This window comes from Podarcis pityusensis, assembly GCF_964106645.2.
Source record: "Podarcis pityusensis genome assembly, chromosome: 1".
In the NCBI taxonomy this organism is placed as follows: Eukaryota; Metazoa; Chordata; class Lepidosauria; order Squamata; family Lacertidae; genus Podarcis; species Podarcis pityusensis.
The window spans coordinates 53637128-53658942 of NC_138028.1; the positions used below are offsets into that span (position 1 = coordinate 53637128).

General features: G+C 44.3%; 1 protein-coding gene and 1 long non-coding RNA gene across 7 annotated transcripts in view; one reads left to right on the plus strand and one right to left on the minus strand.

Moving 5' to 3' along the window:
• The first annotated feature begins 1749 nt into the window (after window positions 1–1749).
• On the plus strand, window positions 1750–19635 carry LOC308475351. Of its 2 annotated transcripts, none has more exons than XR_013985121.1 (4): window positions 1750–1937; window positions 12187–12295; window positions 18166–18928; window positions 19541–19635. It is a non-coding gene; the product is annotated as an uncharacterized lncRNA (long non-coding RNA). The 2 variants fall into 2 exon arrangements; XR_013985122.1 differs by lacking the exons at window positions 1750–1937; window positions 12187–12295 and adding exons at window positions 16458–17036; window positions 17369–17949.
• TTC17 (tetratricopeptide repeat domain 17) overlaps window positions 19503–21815 on the minus strand; it is a 56825-nt gene continuing 54512 nt past the window's right edge. For all 5 annotated transcript variants that reach the window (XM_081001472.1, XM_081001470.1, XM_081001471.1 and 2 more), the window contains one exon: window positions 19503–20527. In XM_081001472.1, coding sequence (XP_080857598.1) covers window positions 20396–20527 — 132 coding nt within the window. In that variant the 3' untranslated portion in view covers window positions 19503–20395. The remainder of the gene's footprint in view (window positions 20528–21815) is intronic.

The window sequence follows — 21815 nt, forward strand, 5'->3', positions numbered from 1 at the left end:
TGCCCCCCCTCTTTCTCCTCCTGCAGGCGAGCGCGGGGAGGGGCCTGAGCCCGTTTGCGTATTTCGCTCCGCGCGCCCCTTTCCCCCGCCCGCCTCTCCCTAGCGAATAAGATCGTGCGTTTGTTTGTGTTTAAATATAGCCTCAACCCTTCTAAGGCTCCCAGATTCGGAGGAGAAGGGCAGAGGCGGGCGGCGGCGGCAGCAACAGCAGCAGCAGCTGGCCCCGCCTTCCCCGACCCCCTCGTACTGCTGCTGCTGCTGCTGTTGCCGCCGCCGGGAAGCGCAGGCGAAGGGCGCCTCCGTCTGCCGTCACCCCGTGTCCCCACGAAGGGTGAGACGGGAGGGCGCTGCTGAGGCACCGCCGCCGCCTGCACTCGCAGGGAGACACACTGACGAGGTGGGGCGGACGGGGGCACAAGCTGCTGCGGGGGCTGCTTGAAAAATGCGCCCCAGCCAGCCAAGCTCCCTTGCGCGCACGAGAGAAGGAAGCTGCAGTCTTGGCTTTGCAGCGTGCGCCTCGCTTTTGCACGCCCCTCCTCCTCCTCCTCCCACCGCCCTGGAATTGTGTAGTAGCCCTGAATTAGCATGTCACGTGTACGGCATGTGGAAATGAATCAGGGGCATGTGAGCAGCAGGCGGGGGGAGGGAGAGGAGGACGCCTGTGTTTGCATCCAAGGATCTCCTCTCGCTCGGTGGTTGCGTAGGTGTCTCGCTTCCTCCGCTCGCTCCCTCCCTCCCGCGGCTGCCTCGAGCGCTCCCCCCTCCCTTCGGCCCTCCATCTGGCCGTCCCCCCCCTTCTCTGCCCCCCTCCCCGTGCTCGCCGCCTCCTCTCTGCCAGCTCGAGCGAGCCAGCGGCGCGCTGCCTGCTTATTCAGCCCGGCAGAATCCCTCGGCCTGCAGCAGTGGCAGGAAGACGGGGGACCCCGCCAAAATTGCCCACTTCCCGCGCAAGCCGAGAGCCGCCGTGCGAGAGATTGAGGCACATCCATGCGCTTCCCTCACGATGTCGAATTTTAAGCACATCGCGGGACACACAGACGTGCCCTTTGAAGTTTCCGGGGAGGGGGAAAGCAATGGCTAAAGGCCCCCCTCTGGGATACGGCAAAGCTTAAAAGGCAAAAACAAAGCTTCTGCAGGAAAAGCAAATATTAACCCTCGCCAAACCCCACAACGAAATTTTAAAAGCGTTTGTTGTGACGGAGTTGGCTTATACCTCCTGAGACCTAAATGCAGGATGATTTGAAAGAAGGATCACTCGTGGCCAGGAACAAACTGCAGGGCTGGTTTGTGCACTTCATTGCTAAGAGATGTGCCCCATAGACAAGACACCCCTGGAGCTAGGGAGGGCCAAGTCTGTGCCCAGAGTGCAATACTGGTGGCCCACCATTTGGACCTAGAGACAAGGTCACTCAGCCTTAGGATATTCTGGAGTGTGGCCTTCTGTGCACAGTGGGTGGGGAAAGCATTCATAGAGGTGGGTGGAAATTTGGGGTGGAACAGTCTTGCAGCTGTCATAGTAAATACCTTTTGTTCCATGAGGAAGATGGGCGCAGGAATCAAGCATGTTGGGCTGGGAGAACAAGCTGCTTTCCCCCTTATAATTCTATAATTCTCAGCTGTGTTTGACTCAGAACGGGCTCATGATGATGTCTGTCAATATAACCCAGAAGGGTGATGTCTACATTATATTAGGATACAGGGTGTGAGCCCCCATATTTTTGTTTACACACACAACTTACCACAGCCTCCAAACAGAACAAGCAGGCAATACCTGACAGCACTTGCCCAAACCTGATGTCCTAGGAGGATGGCATAGCAACCGACGAGATGGTTCCACTGCTCTCAACACAGGGTCTATCTGCAAATGGAGGGAGTAGCCATAGAGAAAGTGCCCGGTGTTGTTGCTGATTATGAAGCATGACCAGGAAACAGAATTGGTAATATATAATATATAGATGTAGGTGTTTGTATGTTTATAGATAAACACATGCCTGTATCTAAGTACAGTGCATATATCACTCTGTGATGTCTACATCCTCCACATTTTAATTTCTAAAATGAGGAAGGTGTAGGGCCAGGGTCAATCCTGTTTAGGAGTCTTGTTATCTGACTGATTTCTATCATTTGTGGCTATTTGTGGTTAGGTTGCTCTGTGGTGAAAGAAGGGCACTCTGCATATGGTCAGAGGCACACTATGACTGTTTCACATGTCCAAGAGCTAAACTCTGGTGCTGAAAACAGGTTGCTGAGGTAGGTCCTGGCTCAAAACCATAATGACAGAGCACATGTAGAACATTCGAAGTTGCCTTGGTAGCTCGGTAGAGCATGAGATTCTTAATCTCAGGGTTGTGGGTTTGAGCCCCATGTTGGGCAAAAGATTCTTGCATTGCAGGGGGTTGGACTAGATGACCCTTGGGGTCCCTTATGATTTTGTGATTCAATCCTCAGATATAGCTTGTTTATAAAAAGAACCCATTCAGAAGTAGACAGTAACAGACATTGATCTGTAGTCTGGCTCTGTGCAAGGTAGCTTCATCTGTCCCTATAAGCCATGGGTGGTGAACCTGTGGTTCTCCAGATGTTGTTGGACTACAGCTCTCATCATCCATTGGTCATCCTGGCTGGTGCTGATGAGATTTGGTGGCCAACAACATCTAGAGGGTCATAGGTACTACCCTCCCTATATAAAGAAGTTTTTAATGTTTGATGTGGTTTTATAAATCATTGGAAGCCGCCCAGAGTGGTTGGGGCAACCCAGCCAGATTAGCAGCATGCATGCATGAATATTTATTATAGGTCCTTCCCCTGTGCTTTAAAATAAGACCTGCATGTATAAAATCAGAAAGACATATTCATACACTAGCCTCTTTATTTTGACATATGTGCACAAGACAAAGCATATTGCTGTGGGGTTGGGGTGGGTTGGGCAGGATATTTGAGTCCCTTCTAATTCCTGGATTCAGTTCAGCAAAGATGCAGTTGTTGAATTAGCCAGGCAAGGGCCATAATGCCTCCTATGTATAGGTCCTAAGATAACAAAAGAAGTCACTCTGTGCCAGACATCAAATGGATGGGGCCCCCATCCAGGACAAAGACCAGAGAATAGTGGTGTATGTAAACTAGAAGCAGGCTGTAGGCTGGGCAGTTGAGAGACAGCCGTGCCTGATTTCTGCCGAGGCTGTGGCTGTGGGGGCAACAAGACATTCTTGGGATGGTAACATTATGAGCCCCTCCATCTTAGGCTCAGGTGGTACATATGTGTAAATAAACCGTATGTCAGTCTGAGGAAACTGAACCCTGAGTAAGCACCTAGAACCGCTGGAATTTCACACCGCTCGAAAATTTGGGTTGCATGCAACAATATATACATACCCTGCATAGAGCAGGTGAGGCGGACAGATCTAATTTAACATGTGCTTATTTAACACTGTAGGGACACGGGTGGTGCTGTGGTCTAAACCACAGAGCCTAGGGCTTGCCAATCAGAAGGTTGGCGGCTTGAATCCCCTTGACGGGGTGAGCGCCTGTCGTTCGGTCCCTGCTCCTGCCCACCTAGCAGTTTGAAAGCACATCAAGTGCAAGTAGATAAATAGATACCGCTTTGGTGGGAAGGTAAACAGTGTTTCCGTGCGCTGCTCTGGTTCGCCAGAAGTGGCTTAGTCATGCTGGCCACATGACCTGGAAGCTGTCTGCGGACAAACACCGGCTCCCTTGGCCTATAGAGCAAGATGAGCGTGCAACCCCAGAGTTGGCCGTGACTGGACCTAATGGTCAGGGGTACCTTTACCTTTACTTAACACTATGCGCCTTGCAAACTGCACTAAGGTCTCCTCTCTAAATCTTCAGAGACTGGTTGCCCCAACTGCTTTGTGTTGCCCTGGTTTAAAAACAACAACCCTGACAGCAGCGCAAGCAAATCAGTGAATCAAGTATCCCTCTTCCTGCTACCACACCCATTCATACAATCGCACAAAACATGCTAAGAAACTGATAGAAATTGCAAACTAGGAGCGGAGAGAAGAGTGGAGAGCTGGTAGTGAATGAGATACGGAGTCATTCATGACAATGTTTGAATGAACATGGAGCTTCCACATCCTTTTAATGCCAGGTCATCATGCTTCCCTCTGCTATTCTCTCTTTCCCCAGATTTTCTCTCTCCCTGATTCTTCATTATTTCCCTGACTACCAAGTGCCTGCTTCTCCCCAATTTCTTCTGTCAGGTACAGTCTGTCCTCATCCCCCCCCCACTTCTCCCCATACTGCACACTAGGCAAACCATGTCCCCAGAAGCCCTCCCCTCACAGGCTAGTGATGCCATCTTTCTGCAATGTGGATGAAAAAGGTACAGCCATGCAGGGGGAAAGGGAAGGAAGGAGGGAGAGGGAGAGAAGTGAGGTTATAAATAGCTCAGTAAACCCTTTTCTCATTGACATGGCTTGGACAGAGCATGGAAAAACAAACAGAGGAAACTCCATCTAACAACCCCACATCTAAACAACGCCTTGCACATTCCTCCTGCTAAATAATAACAGATTTTCCACGAAGGTGTAGATAATACCCAGGAAGAGAGCATGAACCAAAACAAATTATCAACACCCAGTGGATGTCAATATTTTGGTCCGTTTCAGTTCTCCCATTGTAGTAGTTAGACACACAGAGATTGCCTATATTTAGAGGAAGGTGTATTTTTAATACAGGGGAACAGAGTTTGTTTCCATTAATAACAGTGGAACACATTCACCAAGGCAGCCCTGGCTGTGAGTAGTGAATGTTGCTTTAGTGACGTATGGAGACCTGAGAGATAAAGGACAAGGCAGGAGAGAGAACAAATATTTTGAAACTCAGATAGTGACTACCTTCAACATCGCAATCATGGGGTTATATATTTTTTAAAAAAAACACAGGCTATTTGCATTTGGAAGGGAACACCTTCCAATTTGTTTTGGTGGGATTTGTGGAGTTTTTAAGTGGCATGTACTCATTTTTGGAAGCAAGTGTTTTACACAGGCAGTTGTGTGTGGTGAGCAGTCCCATACATTAAAAGTAAAGAACTGAAATGCACGTTTGGTGCATTATGTGCAAAGCCACCAGAAGTCTGCCAGTGATGTGAAGACGGGAAAGAAGAAAAATTAGTACATTTGCAGGCGTTGGAAGGAAAGCGATAGTTGAAAGTGATAGTTAAAAAAACATTTTGCTAAGAATCACTGAACTTGAGAAGCCTGACATAATAAAACATGGGAATAGCAGACTCCATATCACCATGTTCTGCCAGCTAGGTATCAAACCAGTATTCCTTTGACTCCGCATTGATGTCTGGTCTTCATTGTACTTCTTCCTTAAGGTGATTCCTCTCATTGGCATTTGCCCTTTTAGGTGTCACTTGTAACCATTCTAGTTAATCAGCATAAAATTTGGCATCATGCTCTTATATTGGGCAGTCCAGTATTCCAATTTACAGAGCAATAAAAATCGAAGATCAGTTGCAATAAGAGGAATTTGGAATAGGCAGGTCTTTGCTAAACTTAGTCCCTCATCCCAGCTCAGCTGGAGGTATGTCAATACAAGTCCTCGATCGCACCCAGAAATTCTGAACGTGGGAATTTCTACCAGGCCTACCAAACAGCTGCATACGTGTGACTTTTCTATGTGTGTCATGACTTCCTTAGTTTTATCTAGGCACAGCTCATCAGAGACTGTTCCTGGGAGTCCCTCAAATTTCAAGAGTGGCTTGTTGGTCAATGGAGCCAGTGTTGGAAGGTTGATATCCTACTGCATTCACAGAAGCTTCCTGTGCTTCTTTCTTTGGACCAGAAGATTGCAAGACTAAAGCATTTGGAGCTTAGTACAGATAAGCAAATAGAAGGGGAAGAAATGGAGGCAGTAAGAGATTTTACTTTCTTCGGCTCCATGATCACTGCAGATGGTGACAGCAGCCACAAAATTAAGAGACGCCTGCTTCTTGGGAGAAAAGCAATGACAAACCTAGACAGCATCTTAAAAAGTAGAGACATCACCTTGCCAACAAAGGTACGTATAGTAAAAGCTATGGTTTTCCCAGTAGTGATGTATGGAAGTGGGAGTTGGACCATAAAGAAGGCTGATCGCCAAAGAATTGATGCTTTTGAATTATGGTGCTGGAGGAGACTCTTGAGAGTCCCATGGACTGCAAGAAGATCAAACCTATCCATTCTGAAGGAAATCAGCCCTGAGTGCTCACTGGAAGGACGGATCTTGAAGCTGAGGCTCCAATACTTTGGCCACCTCATGAGAAGAGAAGACTCCCTGGAAAAGACCCTGATGTTGGGAAAGATTGAGGGCACAAGGAGAAGGGGACGACAGAGGACGAGATGGTTGGACGGTGTTCTCGAAGCTACCAGCATGAGTTTGACCAAACTGCGGGAGGCAGTGGAAGACAGAAGTGCCTGGCGTGCTCTGGTTCATGGGTTCACGAAGAGTCGGACATGACTAAACGACTAAACAACAACAACAGATAAGATACAACTAAGGGAGGGTGGAATGATGACCACATGTTAGAAGATGATTCATGGTGTAGACAAGTGATGGAGCACTCCTTAAATTGTTAGATTTCAATTCCCATCAACCCCAGTCAGCATGGCCAATGGTCACAAATGTTGGGAGCTTTGGTCCAACTACTGGAGGACTGCAGGCTCCCCATCCCTGTTGTAAAGAAAGTGGATAGAGAAATGTTCTTCCTAATACTAGATTGGCTGTAGATTTAGAACAGACAAAATAGTGTAGCGTTTTTTGAGAAATGGGTGGGATATAAATTCTTTAAATTGATATTCAGTGCCACAAAATGTGATGGCGACAGCTTAGATGACTTTCAGTGTCAATTAGATACATTCATGGAGGGTTTATTAATGGCAGTTAGCCATAATAGCTATACGAAACCCAAGAGCTTTATGCAGTTGCCCTTTGTAAAAGGAACTAAGCATTTGGAATACATTGAGGGTCCTCTGCATCAGAAAAGAATCATCTTCTTTTAAATACAATAATACAAAGTCGGGATAAGCTGGTGCAGTTCTACAGCACAACAGGAACCACAGTTAATCTGCTGTAGGAAGCTGTAGGTGCACTGCTAGGAGCCCTCACCATGAAAGTGATGCACACAAACTCCGTCTAGATATGCTTTTTACTGTTGAAGCACTGCTGAATGAGGTGAATAGAATGGTAGTGAGAATGCAGCAATGGAGGGTGTGATTCCAGATAACTGAGGTGATGTGTAAGTCCTGTATAAACCATGGTTAGGCATTTCTACAGATGTTCATGGGAGTGAACCTCTGATGTGCCCACAAATTGGCACACTGATCTCGTGTCACATTGGCACCATGCTAACTATCATTTGCTATTTTCATCTAGATAGATTAAAAATAATTAAATAGTGACTCATGTTACTGGACATATGCCATGCATTTAAACCCATTTCCAAGAATTAGATGGTGAGTGGTAAACGACATCTCTTGCAATTTAATTATGTTGGTGGCTGGAGAGTTGTGAGGTTTTAGCATTAGGTTACCAGGTATCATGTTTTCGTATTCACAATTAACAAATGGAGAGAGCAAGATGAATAGGGGCTGAAGGAAATCAGCTAAGGGGAATCTCTGATATCGTGGTCATGGCAGCAGCCCAAAGATTATAACTCAGGAAACCAGGGGTTTTAAGCTTCTTGGCTGAGGTGCTCCATGGTCTTCTGGCTTAGTGGTTAGGATCATCAACCTCAAGAATCATAGAATCTTGGAGCTGGAAGGGACCCAAGGGTCATCTAGTCCAGCCCCCTGCAACACAGGAATCTGAGCTAAAGCATCGATGACAGATGGCCATCCAACTTGTTCTCCAAAGTGTTTTGCAGAAGAAATAATTTGGTGCATTGTGTGGATATTTTAAACCTTTCACTTTGTGCCCTCTTGTTGAACATTTAAGCCTCCACAGTTCAACGTGGACTTTTCTGAAGCTCTTGTGTCAGTGTATGTTGATCTAATAATACACAGTAGCAGTACCCAAGTCTTGAATCAGTGATCAGATTGTCAGATTCTTTTTGCACCTAAGTGGACCATCAACCCTCAAAAACATTTTTGAAAGTCCTGGCAAATATTGGCTACTGTTTGCGGGGGGGGGGGGGGAGGAGAGAGATCTAAAAAACTTGTTTACCTGCGTTGTACCAAAAAACTTTAGATAAGAATCACTTACCCGAAACTCCCAAGTAATCTTTAGCAGTCAAGGGATAAGCAAAGTCATCATATGGATTGGTAATTGCTTAAAAAGCAGGAAGCAGAGAGTAGGAATAAATGGACTGTTCTCCCAGTGGAGGAATGTAAAAACCAGAGTTCTCCAAGGACTGGGATTAGGAAAGGTGCTTTTAAAATGGTCCATTGTGAGGGGTGAGCAGTAAGAACAAGTGGCCTCCAGGTCTGCTGATGACACCAAATAATATATTTAAAGTGTTTCAGACAAAAAAGGGATGAGGAGGAACTCCAAAAGGATCACTCCGAACTGGGAGAATTGGCAAAAAATTGGCAAATATGGTTAAAAAACCAAAATGTGTCCAAATTTGAGGCCCTCTTTGAGTTTCAGGCTTAGGCCAAATGGTCTCCTGCCCCTACTCTCTGATTGGCTCAGGCAGTAGTAACTGTGAATAGGTGCAGGGCCTTCCCCTGAGTAAATGAAGCAATTGCTTCAAATGCTGATGCTGAAATTGGCACCAATCCTCAATTTATTTTGCAATCCTTTGTTGCTGCCACTGGCATCCTTGGAAGACTTTCTTTACTGCTGCCTGACAGCACTAACCAGAACTCGGAGAATGTTTCATGCCTCCTTCTCTGGTTCTTAGTACCCTTTCACTTTTGCAAGATCCCCAGCTGCTGCTTTTCTGCTGGCTCTTATGGATCTATCCATCATCATTACTGGCCAACCCAGTAGATGTTCCTGTGGCTGAACATACTTTTTTGCTGGGTCAGGCACAGTGCTGTTTGACTCCCTGGCTGCGCTAGTCCCATCAGCTCCATAAAAAACAGTAACTTTATCAAACTTCTGTCTTGTCCCCCACCCCACCTCAATTGTGCACGGTTTGAAAAAGCAATCTTCGATACTGAACTTCCAGTAGAAAAGTTCCGGTGAGAAGCAATGCCAGCCTTTCTCAACCTTCCCAGAATGCAAGACGTCAGGGTAAGCCCCTCTTATAAGTAAAGTGGGGCAAAGCCCTGCCAAGATTCAGAATTAACCAAAACTTCCAAAGCCATGGTTCAATCTTCCTCCTGTCACACAATAACATTAATAAATTTTCAGTGGTGGAAAGACTTTCTAGATCAGGCCTGCGGCCTCCAGATGTTTTGGCCTACAACTCCCATGATCTCTAGCTAACAGGACCAGTGTTCAGGGATGATGGGAATTGTAGTCCAAAACATCTGGAGGGTTCAAGGTTGGGGATGCCTTTTCTAGATGGTTCCATCCAGCTCCTCTGCCTGGCCGATCACTAGCAGTAGATCTGACCCCAGTATCCAAGGAAGGAAAAACAACTATCTCACATAGAAAGGGCTCAGCTTGGGGTAGGTGGGAGCAGTGATGGCTCTTTCCCCAGCCTTTCCTTCTCTCGGAAGCTAAGGAGGACAAGCTCTCTCTCTCTCTCTCTCTCTCTCTCTCACACACACACACACACACACACACAGAGAAAGAGAGCACAGAGGGGTGCTAGTTATCTTATAAAGGTAAAGGGACCCCTGACCATTAGGTCCAGTCGCGGATGACTCTGGGGTTGCAGCACTCATCTCGCTTTACTGGCCAAGGGAGCCGGCGTACAGCTTCCGAGTCATGTGGCCAGCATGACTAAGCCACTTCTGGCGAACCAGAGCAGCGCATGGAAACACCGTTTACCTTCCCGCTGGAGCAGTACCTATTTATCTATTTGCACTTTGACGTGCTTTCAAACTGCTAGGTTGGCAGGAGCTGGGACCGAGCAACGGGAGCTCACCCCGTTGCGGGGATTCAAACCGCTGACCTTCTGATCAGCAAGCCCTAGGCTCTGTGGTTTAACCCACAGCGCCACCCGCGTCCCAGAGTTATCTTATAGTTTTCTTCAAATTTAAGTTCAGAGCTGAAGGTTTAAAAATGCTGTAGATCTTCTTTCTTTGCATCTTTTTTTTCTTTAGCAAAGTAGGAAACCCTCCCTGTTGCTTCTCTGGTTACTTATGAAGACACCTGGTCTTTAGGGAAATCACTCTGAGTATGTGCAGAACCAATGCATGATTCTGATATAGTCTGGTGCTAGCACATGGGGCTATTCTTGAAGCAGTGCTCCTATATCTGCTATCGTGGCTGTGCTGGATTACTCTCATAGCAACAGATGGAGTGGGAGCCTTCCTTGTAGGGCTGAAATTCAGGCAGTCCAATCAGTCATATTCCTTTTGTCCCACTCTCTGCAGAGGTCACCCAACAAGGTAACCAAAGATGACTCAGTACCATAGTCAGACCTGTATCAGATTGGAATGGATCTAAATCTGTGCTATCTAAGATTATTTGCAGCTGCCCCACCATAACCCTCTCCACCACCTTCCCCATGAAGAGAGTATTTGCAAATGGTCAATAGTTGTTCCAGTCCAGACCTGGTTTCTTTAGAAGTTGCCACACAACTGCATCTTTCAAGGCAGCAGCGATCAGCCCCTTGCACAATGAAGCATTAACCGTGCTCTGGACTCAACCAGTCAGACCTCCTCTGTTGGATTAAATAAGCCAGGAGGGACAGGGGCTAAGGGGGCACATGGTGGGATGTGTTGCCATCGGCACCTTGTCCCCATCGGCAGACGGTGTGAACTGAAACCGATCCCACAATCACCAAATCTGGCATTGGGTACTTCAACTTGAGCTGAATCAACTGCAGAGTCAAGATCAAGTGGAAAGACAACAAAATACAAAAAGTACAATCTGTGACTAGATGAGCCCTGGGGTCTGGTCCCTTCCAATTTTAGAATTCTGTGACAATTTAATTTGAACTTAAATGTGTGCAAAATGACCCTTCACAGCAGCAGTGATGTAGGGAAAGGGGAAATCATAGTCTCTGTTCACACTCAAATGAATAGAATTGAATTTAGTGGTTGAAGAAAAAGATGAGGGAAAAGAGAGATATACATGAACCTGAGGTAAAAGCAGGTGGGTGAGATAAGAGATCTTAAGAAAGGGCAGATCACTGTGGAATAGATAACAAGCTTCTAATGAATGGTGTAGATCAAGTGAATCTATACAAATGTTCACATGTTCCATGTGATCCTAGAATCTGTATTGGTGCAAGATCTGGAATTTGTATAATCAGCCCTCAACATCTTGTTTGTTGTTGTTTAGTCGTTTAGTCGTGTCCGACTCTTCATGACCCCATGGACCAGAGCACGCCAGGCACTTCTGTCTTCCACTGCATCCTGCAGTTTGGTCAGACTCATGTTTGTAGCTTCGAGAACACCGTCCAACCATCTCGTCCTCTGTTGTCCCCTTCTCCTTGTGCCCTCCATCTTTCCCAACATCAGGGTCTTTTCCAGGGAGTCTTCTCTTCTCATGAGGTGGCCAAAGTATTGGAGCCTCAGCTTCACGATCTGTCCTTCCAGTGAGCACTCAGGGCTGATTTCCTTCAGAATGGATGCGTTTGATCTTCTTACAGTCCATGGGACTCTCAAGAGTCTCCTCCAGCACCATAATTCAAAAGCATCAATTCTTTGGCGATCAGCCTTCTTTATGGTCCAGCTCTCACTTCCATACATCACTACTGGGAAAACCATGGCTTTAACTGTACGGACCTTTGTTGGCAAGGTGATGTCTCTGCTTTTTAAGATGCTGTCTAGGTTTGCCATCGCCTTTCTCCCAAGGAGCAGGCATCTTTTAATTTCGTGACTGCTGTCACCATCTGCAGTGATCATGGAGCCCAAGAAAGTAAAATCTCTCACTGCCTCCATTTCTTCCCCTTCTATTTGCCAGGAGGTGATGGGCCCAGTGGCCATGATCTTCGTTTTTTTTATGTTGAGCTTCAGACCATATTTTGCACTCTCCTCTTTCACCCTCATTAAAAGGTTCTTTAATTCCTCCTCACTTTCTGCCATCAAGGTTGTGTCATCTGCATATCTGAGGTAGTTGATATTTCTTCTCGACTTCTTAGGTATGGAAAAATATAACGCATATCTCCTTTTGCAGATGTCATGGCAGTTCTTCATCTTCACCTATCATACAATTGGCCAGAGATGAGTCCAACATGCACTCTGTCTGAATTTCATTTTGCAACATCCATACACTGCGAAGTGGGGTAAGTACATTGACTAATTTTGTTTCTGTGTTTTGTGTGTGGGTAGGGCAGAGTCATTTGGGGCAGTATGCACTTGAAATTTCTCCTGTGTAATCTCCATTTAACCAAAGACCTGTGGAGGATCATGATTGTGTCACTGGATAATCACTTCAACAGAGGCTGCTGTGTTGACATAGATGGTTATTATATGCTGCCAGGAATATGTATTTTCCATATCATAAAACTTCCCACATGGGTTCATGGTAATTTCATGCCTCTGAATATCAGTCACTGGGGATCCCAAGCAGGAAGGTACTGTTGCCCCCAGGCCTTCACTGTGGGTTTCCCAGTGCCATCTGGTTGCCCATGGTGGGAAAAATGTTTCTGGACTCGATCGACCTTTGGTTTGATTCAGAAGACCTTTCTTATGTTCTTAAGGTGTATGCAAGTTCTCTTTCTTTTCCTCCTCCACCCTTGTTGCCACAGAGAAGATTCCAATAAACTGTTAGCATAGTTGCAACCTCTGTGCTGCAGTTTTGTAAGAAGGAGTGGCAACTAGATGATGGGGATTCTATCTCCTGTGATATGTTGCAACCATTATGGTGAATTAGCTGCACCAGTCTGCGAATAGCTTTTCATCCTATTATTTGGCAGATGTAGATCTGAGATGATACAAGTCTTCATTAATCGTATCTCTATTATATGCTTTAAAATTCTCTGATGAAGGATGCCACTGACAGGATTGCAACATGTGTTCCTGCGATGAGAGAAAAGGTATTGGGGAACTAGTTGAAAAGACTTTGTTCTCCATTTTGTTGGGTGTGTGTTGGAGCTCTTGCTTATTTAGCACACCAATTTTAGATGCTAAATTCCTCTCCCTTACTTTCAAAACAATGCATCAATAAACACATGTGCAAAAAGAATTAATGGATGGAGAGTGATTCCCCCCCAACACATCCATTAATGTTGCATACAAAAATCTAAATGTAAAGAATCTAGGTAGCAAGATCAAATGTATTTGTGGTTATAACAGAAGGAACACGAAACACACGGCAAAGCAGATACGTCAAGGCTGGCTTTCCTGGGTAAGAAAGAGTTAATCCCTGTGGGGTTTTCATGTACGTCAGAGCAGGTTCCTGTCTGTGCAGCGCTCAGCTTGGATTGAGAGCTTTTGTTCCTTGTTATTTTTCATGATTTCTTTGCATTTAGTGGTGTGGGTTCCCCTCCCTTCCTTTTTATAAGAACCACACTTTAAAGCATGGCAACAGAGGTTAAATTTACTGCTGTCTTCTTTTTCCAGTGAGCAGGTACTTAGTATACATAGGGAAGGCTAGGCACCACCAGCCTTGGTTCTCCACTGCTTACGCTTTACGCATTACAGTGTTATCATCACAGCCTGCAGAAAAGACCACACCTTTCCCTCCCATTTACATTTTAGTTTAACTAAAAAGAGAAAAACGAACATTTTTAAAAAATGTAAATTTTTTTTAAAAAAATGTAAAAAAAATGTAGTCCACATCAGAAAAAAAAACCTAAACTGACAGAATCATGGCATTTGTAATCTTCAGAGCGACTGAAAATGGACCTAACATCGTATCACAGAATAGAGGAAACTTTATTATCCTTAACAACAAGGTTCTATAGTTTCTATACCAGTTAACTGCAAAGGGTGACTGTTAAATGGCATTTCAATCTTGGGGTTGCTCCAGATGATCCTTCACGTTCACTTACACTTCTTCCAAACGTCCAAAGCAGCATTTAGATGTCGATACGACACAGTGCAGAGATACCTGGGCTATGGAGATTTTGGGTCACTCCTCACAGGAGGCTTTTAAGGCATACTGCACATCTAAAAAGTTTTATGTATACACCTAATAATATAACGTGTGTGCATGACAGGTGTCTTTTTTTTCCAGCTGTGTGGGTGAAGGGTGAACTACACAACAGGAGGCTGGAAGTGACCACATCTCTAAACCTTGTGTAGACGCACACTTGCTGCTATGTAATGTGTGAAGAGGTCTATCTGTCTCAATTGTCTCATTCAATGCAGAAAAACCTGCCTTTGTAGCTAGCTGTGTAGCTTTGCTTCCATTAATGCCTAGTCACCTTGGTACCAGGTGTGAAATGGGGGATAGTTGGGTATGGTTATGTATAGAGTCTAGCCTAGCTACGAACAGCAAAGCAACATGTTGTTTCAAGGACAGGAATCACTAGTTTGGGGTAGCTAATGCAATGCCCTCTTGACGTTGTTGGACCCCAGCCTCCACCAGTGCCAGCTGGCATGGCCAATGATCAGGGATTATGGTGGGCACCACGTTCACTACCTGGGCTGTAGCTGAAAACTATTAACAGGGACAAAGGCATAAGACCGGCTGGTAAATACGGACATGGATGGGGTGAAATCCACAGGACAATTGCCTGAGGAATATATTGCATTGGAGGACAGACCGTTCCTGACCAGATCTCTTTAATTCATGTTTCCATTGCTAAATTGTATGACTCAGTGGCGTCGGGGAGCTTTTCACTGCAACCAAATCGTTCTGATTGCTTAAGCCTCTGGAAGGATTATGAGTGTGTGTTTTAAACTTCAGCCTTTTCTGTCTCGGACTTGGTTGCATGAATCTTTCTCTTCCTAAGTACATGGGAAATAAGGAGCTCCTTAATATTCACTGGGCTGTTGTCTTCATCGGAGTTATGTCTTCTGTTCCGATATAGAGTCAAAGCAGTCCTTTTAGAATGGTGCCCTCTTGTGCCAAAAAAAAAGCATCTCTTTCTCTGTGCAGCTAGGAACATAAATGCTCTATCAGATTATTCAAAATTTCCACATTCCCCACTTAGCTTTCCTTACTGTTTTATGTGCATCCGATGCCCACAACACAAGACCGAAGTATGCTGCCAAGAGTTGAATTCAAAAACCTTTTTTTAAAATATAAAAACAAAACATGAATTAAGTGAGGTGAGATGGGAGGATGTTGCTGGGGAACCAGGGAAGGAAGAGGTAGTGGTGAGCACTTTTAGGTTTATAAGCAAGCTGAATACTCCTCTCTCACACCGACTCCCAACAAATGGGCAACAAATTCAACTATGAATGTATTAGGAAAAAATGGTCACCTTTGACGCCAGTAAGATGTCTTTCATTCTTTATCAGTGGGATGAGGATGGAGGGCAGGAAATCCCTTTTCAGGCCACCTTCAACTACATATGGCAGAGGAATCCCAAACTTAACCCTCTTTTTGAAAAAGACCAACCTCCCCCCCACCTTCCTGGTGTCTTTAACTGTAATCTTTCTACAGAGAGCAAAGGACAAAGCCAAAAACAAAATCTACACATTAGAATTTATCCACATTGCTAATGACCTTTCCTTGGCTTTGATTTTTTTATTTATTTAATATTGTTATCCTCATGGATTTAGCTCTTGCAGGTGAGTAGAGGCAGCTTATAGATATGAGTATTTGTCTGTTCTGCTTATATCACAGCTGTGCTTAAAATAGGATCCAGCCGCCACCTGGAGGATTCCAGAAGTGTTGACTACATTTTCCCTTTACCACTTTTGGCTGCTCTGCAGCCTCATAGTTTAATGTGGTGTTGGTGTGTACTGGGGAAGAATTCTTCTCATTTCTAGAAATCTGCAAGCCTTGGATTTTCCAAGATAGGGAGGCACCATGCATCCTTGGAGTCCTATATTGTTATGTGCTCCTGGCTTCTCTGAATAGTAGCAGAACTTTCGGGGTTTGTCCAATGGCATTTCTGTAATATTTATTTATAAATATGCAAAGGTGGTGACCAGCAACAGCAAATCCATAACCAGTCATTAGATCCTCAGAGAGGCAGCCTTGTGCCTCAAGACACCCCCAGTTAGGGTGGCTGTTCATTAGTCGTGGAAATCTAGTATAAAAGATTGACAACCCATACTGCCCTTGTGAAATGGCCACTTTCTACTTATTTCCATCAAGGGTCCTTTAAGTTATCAAAATTCAGGAAGATGAAGCTATTGTGTGGTCAAGAGTGTTTAAACTCAGGTGCTTAGAGAAGGAGACTGTGTAGGATAGTATCTCTCATGTGTAAAAGAAACCCTTTCAATGGGAAGATCAAGTTTCTTCCCGTGGAAGGGGCATAAAGAAAAGATGAGGTATCTGTTTTTATGAGTCACTTATTAGGTTTGTTCTGAAAAAGTGAACAGACCTTATTTCCCTGGAAAAATGAGCACACTTTCAAATTCTTGAGTTTTATTACTTATTTTCACTCCAATCTGTGGAAGGTAAGCATGCCATTTTATCAACAGATATACAACATGTCTGTATATTGTGACGCACTATCCCAATCTTCTCAGCAGTGAGATATTCCAGGGTCTGTATTTCCTTTTGGAAAAATGAGGCACAGTAGATATTGTGGTGTCTTTATGATACAGTATATGGTTTATTTACACAGATATATAACCTGAGTTTTCGATGGAGAGGTTCCCAGTACCACACACCAAGAGCGCCTTGCTTCTTCCCAAGATACAGTCCTGGATTCAAATTGTCCTCAGGCATCTCTCTGCCTCCTGCTTTCTGCTTGTCACATTACTCCTACCTTCTAAGCTTTTGGCCCACATTGCTTCCTCTCACTCTTCTCTGAAGCTTTTGGCTTTATCTCCTAAGTGAAAGAGTCCCCACCCCTCTGCCATCTCTCAAAGAGTTTCTTTGATGCTTTGTTGACCTAATGGCGCATTCCTCAGGTGACTACCTCAACACAGGAAGCTTAGACAAGCTTAAAGGTAAAGGTAGAGGGACCCCTGACCATTAGGTCCAGTCGTGGCCGACTCTGGGGTTGCAGCGCTCATCTCATTTTACTGGCCGAGGGAGCCGGCGTACAGCTTTCGGGTCATGTGGCCAGCATGACTAAGCCGCTTCTGGTGAACCAGAGCAGCACACGGAAACAACGTTTACCTTCCCGCCGGAGTGGTACCCATTTATCTACTTGCACTTTGATGTGCTTTCAAACTGCTAGGTTGGCAGGAGCAGGGACCGAGCAACGGGAGCTCACCCCGTCACAGGGATTCGAACCGCTGACCTTCTGATTGGCAAGTCCTAGGCTCTGTGGTTTAACCCACAGCGCCACATGCTAATTCCAGAAGATTTAGAAGCATCTAATACACAGGCTTAAATACACACAGGCGTAGCAGTTTTAACACTGAGCCTTAATTAGATTCTGATACCTACTGAACCCAGTAATTTAGGGTTTAGCACCCACAAACTCATAATAATATTGTAACCTGATGCCTATCTTTGATTAAATTCTACAGTAGTCCCATATAGAAGATCCATGTAATCTTCTTCTGAAATATGCATGAACATACATCAGCTTCATTTCTGATGCCCCCAAACATCAAGAAGCATGGAATCAAATCTCATGGACTCATCACCTCATCATATTCCTTAATGGCAGATGTTGTAGGCATGGGCAGATTCTATGCTTGTGGGATTTGTTTTTATAAAAACTTGAGATCCACCAAGCAGCGCTAGGTACAAGGTAGTGGTTGGCAAAGGCAGAAAAATGGTTTCTCAAGTGGTGGAAGCAAGTGCAATGGGAACAGAAAACCGGGTGCAAGAAAGCAGACCTCCAGACCATTTTCCAGAGAAAGAGCAATGACCTGATCTGCCAGAATGCCATGATTGACCTTTCCTGCTCTTCAGGTGAAAGAGACTGAAAGCTTCTTAATTATTTTGGGAAAATATCATTTCAGTATTTCTCTCTGCTGCATACAAATTAGCAATATGTAAGTTATGGATTTAGAAAAAAGGTGAAGGCACACAATCCCGAGTTTTACTGGTTACTTATCTAGCAATGCAATAGTGTTCATAACTTAATGAAAATGGAACTTGGTTCTAACTGTGCATTTCTGTTTACAGGTTATGTTGCAGGACACTCGAGAGAGGGTGCCTCCCACTATACTTCGTAGGCAGGGTCTCCAGGCAGAAGAGTGGCACTCAAGACCAAACCAGCAGAGCCATAATAAGCTCCTCAACCCCATGATGAAAATGTTCATCCCACCCCTGGAATCTCAGGAACCATGTAGAAAATTTTAAAAAGGTGTGGGGTGAAGAAAACAACCTCAGGACGAACAAAGGCACTAAATATCACATGCTATATGACAAATAACCAAGGCAAAGAATCAGAAAAACAATTCTAGAAGGCAGCAGAGGACAACAAACTAGAGAAGGAGAGATAACATAAGGAAAAAAGAACAGTGATAAGTTGCAGGAAAGGATCAATCAGCTAGATTCCCCCCCCCCCCGCCCCAAGACAAGAAAGAAAAGGGTAAGTCTGGCGGGAAGGACAATTCCACCTGGAAAAGGACTTGAATAGCTTGAGTCATAGAATGGGAAGGGACCATGAAGAATCTTTCACCCAATGTGGGGCTCCAACCCATGACCCTGAGATTAAGAGTCTCATGCTCTACTGAGCTATAGATGAACAGTTCCAAGGATCCTCCCTACCAAGTCCAATGGGAAGGATCATCCTCACTACAGAATGTCCTCTGGCCTAATCTGGCAAAAATGTAATTATACTAGTCCTCACTGCTTTGCAATCCAACAATGGCAATGAGTGTTGGAGCAGATTTCCATGTGTGCTTATCTTGCTGAAGCTGAAGATGCAGGCTGGATGTGCAAGGTATGTATGGTGATGCACCTGCCTACCATATTTAAAGGAACTTGTGAGCCTCTGTTTTGGACCATCAATTGTGACCTACATGTACGTCTAGCTCAGTGGGAGCCATTGTCATTTGCGTTTTCAAGCCTTCAGCAGTAACTAGGGTCTGGCATGCCTGATCTCCAAGTTGACAGTAGGCAGGAGCTGGCTGCTCTTAGTTCCTAGTTGATCATATGTAAAGAATGCAAACTTTTAGAAAGATTTTGCAATATGTTGTTTGCTGAGGAGAAAAAGTCTGAGGAGGGGAGTCTGCTCTAGGGGTGTAAGCTTTCCCTGTGTCTTAAAAGTTCAGACACTGCTGCATTCTAATTTGCAGCACATGGACAAGTGTGAACCTATTCTCCCACTCAATGCAGCTGGAAGTGTGTGGAGTCAAATGCCCAGAGAGTCACATATAGAACACAATCCAAAGACCACTTGTACTCCAGTGTAACAAAGCTGAACCTGATCCCTATTGTACATTCAATACAACTTAAGGCAATTGCACCACATTTGTTGTAAAAGACATTTGACTGTATAAAAAGAGAGGCCAGCATTCTCTTCATTAACATAATTCTTTATTTTTGTTCCAAGTTATGTGCCCTTGTTGATTCAACAATGAGACATGGAGCTTCAAGTCCTTCACTGATCAAGGTGGGTACTGATTTGGAAACAGACCGTTTGCCTTGTTTGCTAAAATGCTCTCACTTTATCTAACTTGTAGAGTCACAGAGCATGTGGACAAATGCCTTTAACATTTGCACCTTGCACTCAGCTGGGTAAAACAAAAAATTAGTAAAGACAGGCTAAGGGCTGCAGTGGGTTTCACATATATATGGATATAAAATCTCTTAAATAATGTTTTGTCTTACTTCCCTTTTCTTTAGGTAACCAAAATAAAAATGATTTTACAACTAGATGTTGTGCTTGCCGCTTCTCCTCCTCCCCCTAAAAACAGTACAAAAAAGGGTCTGCAGCCACCTGCATTCTTATCTCACAATCAATCTCTGAGCTGGTAATGCTGTAATATGGACTGGAAGAAATGGTAACATGTGAGTTTCTGATGGATAAAAATCTTCTTCCTACGTAGTGTGTCTGGTGCAATGATGTGCTTTGCATTTTCATAGATATGCTAGACAAGAAGCAAGTTACATTCTATGCTGGCACCAATTTGTTTTATGGGAAAAAAATCTAAAGATGTTTGGGTCACAGGCATGTGGAAAGTTTCTGGGCTCAATATTTAATTATACAGATGTTTAATAAAAATGTTTTTTTCTGTAATGCTTCCAAGGATGCTTCCGTTTCTGAACAATAAAAACAATCCCAAATTCTTAGTTAAAATCCTGGTTTCCCAATTTATATTAGCACACCTCATTACAAGCATAATAGTGAAGAATGATTCAGTTGTCTTTTAAAAACAAAAGGGAAAAATGAAGAAGAGTGTGATCTTTAAGGAGACCGTCTTTCTTTTTTCATGAGTAAATGACACTGAATGGCACGGATCCGATTCTTCGCTGGTGCAAACTCAGGTTGGAGTTTCAATGTTGATTCATACCATCTCATGGCTTTCTCAAACTCCTCCTGTAGGGCCCAGATGCAAAATGATTAGTGGTCAAAGTACCATAAGCCCCAGCAAAGCACCTACCAAACAGGTCCCATGCTATTGATAGCAAGGCTATGGTGTTGAACATCAGGCTAAATTTCACACTGCTGCTAGTTGGATCGAGCCAGGAACAAAAACAACAGCTGAATTCTGGCACCTTTCAATAAACCATAGTTTAAAGTAAGCTTGCAAGAAACTAGGTATTTTTAAAAAATAACTGAAATAAAATAAACTTGGAAGTAGATGCTTTGAATCTCTTCCTTGCAGCAATGCTTGAAAAGGGGAAGGGGAAAGGAAGTCTGCGGCCTGCTTCTGCTAATTTCTGTAGTGCTAAAATATGATTAAGGGTTATATCCAATTGGGTCCTTTGTGTAAAGACATTAAGTAAGGGGCCTAAGACTCAATATCTTACTTTTGTGTTACGGTAGCCACTGAAAAATGGGAGTTGTATGCACACTGTTTCACATGAGAAGCTATTTGTGCAAGGCAATGCACTGTATGCATCGGCTCAAACTACACCGGCAGTGCATAAGAAGCCAGCATACAAACTGCTTCCCTTGAGGACCAGGGTTTTATGTTTCTTTTGCCAGTGACAGTGTCATCAAGGTAACACAGAAATTGGCCTGAAGTCATGGAACTAGTTTATGGCTCCTCAATGATTTAGCACAAGTTATTTCCAGTTTAGCATTACCTTCAGGAAATGGAAATAATATGGTCACATTTTGCTGAGGGGTGCAGATTTTTAAGTTTTTGTTTTTTAAAAAAAGCCTTAGTTTTTAAATGAAAAAAATTAAGAATGGTAAAAATCAGTTTATGAAGTATATTGTGTCAGGAAGAGATGGATCACGTGGAATTTTTACATGTCAAGACGGGACAACCAGTTGCATCATATTGGAAAACTAAAAGCAACAGAATTTCACGGCGTCTTCAGTTAAGATCTGTTTTCCCCTTTGCTACTCCTTGCTGTTCTTACACCGGAAGAGAACACTTCTAACCTGCTAGCATTCTCATGTCAAGATGCTCCTCACAGCCAATGTACTCATTCATGAGGTTATTGCACTCCCTGATGACCCAAAAACTCCAGACTCAAACATTAGACTGGCAGAAGGGCATGACTGGTCATTGGCTGATCCCACACGCCACTGCATTTTGTCCCTAATCTACGCTTTATTTGAATGCAACTTCCTACAATTAAGGCCAGAATTTTGACATTAATAACACCTTTACATTTATGCCATACTTTTCCTTTAATTTTCTATTAATCTA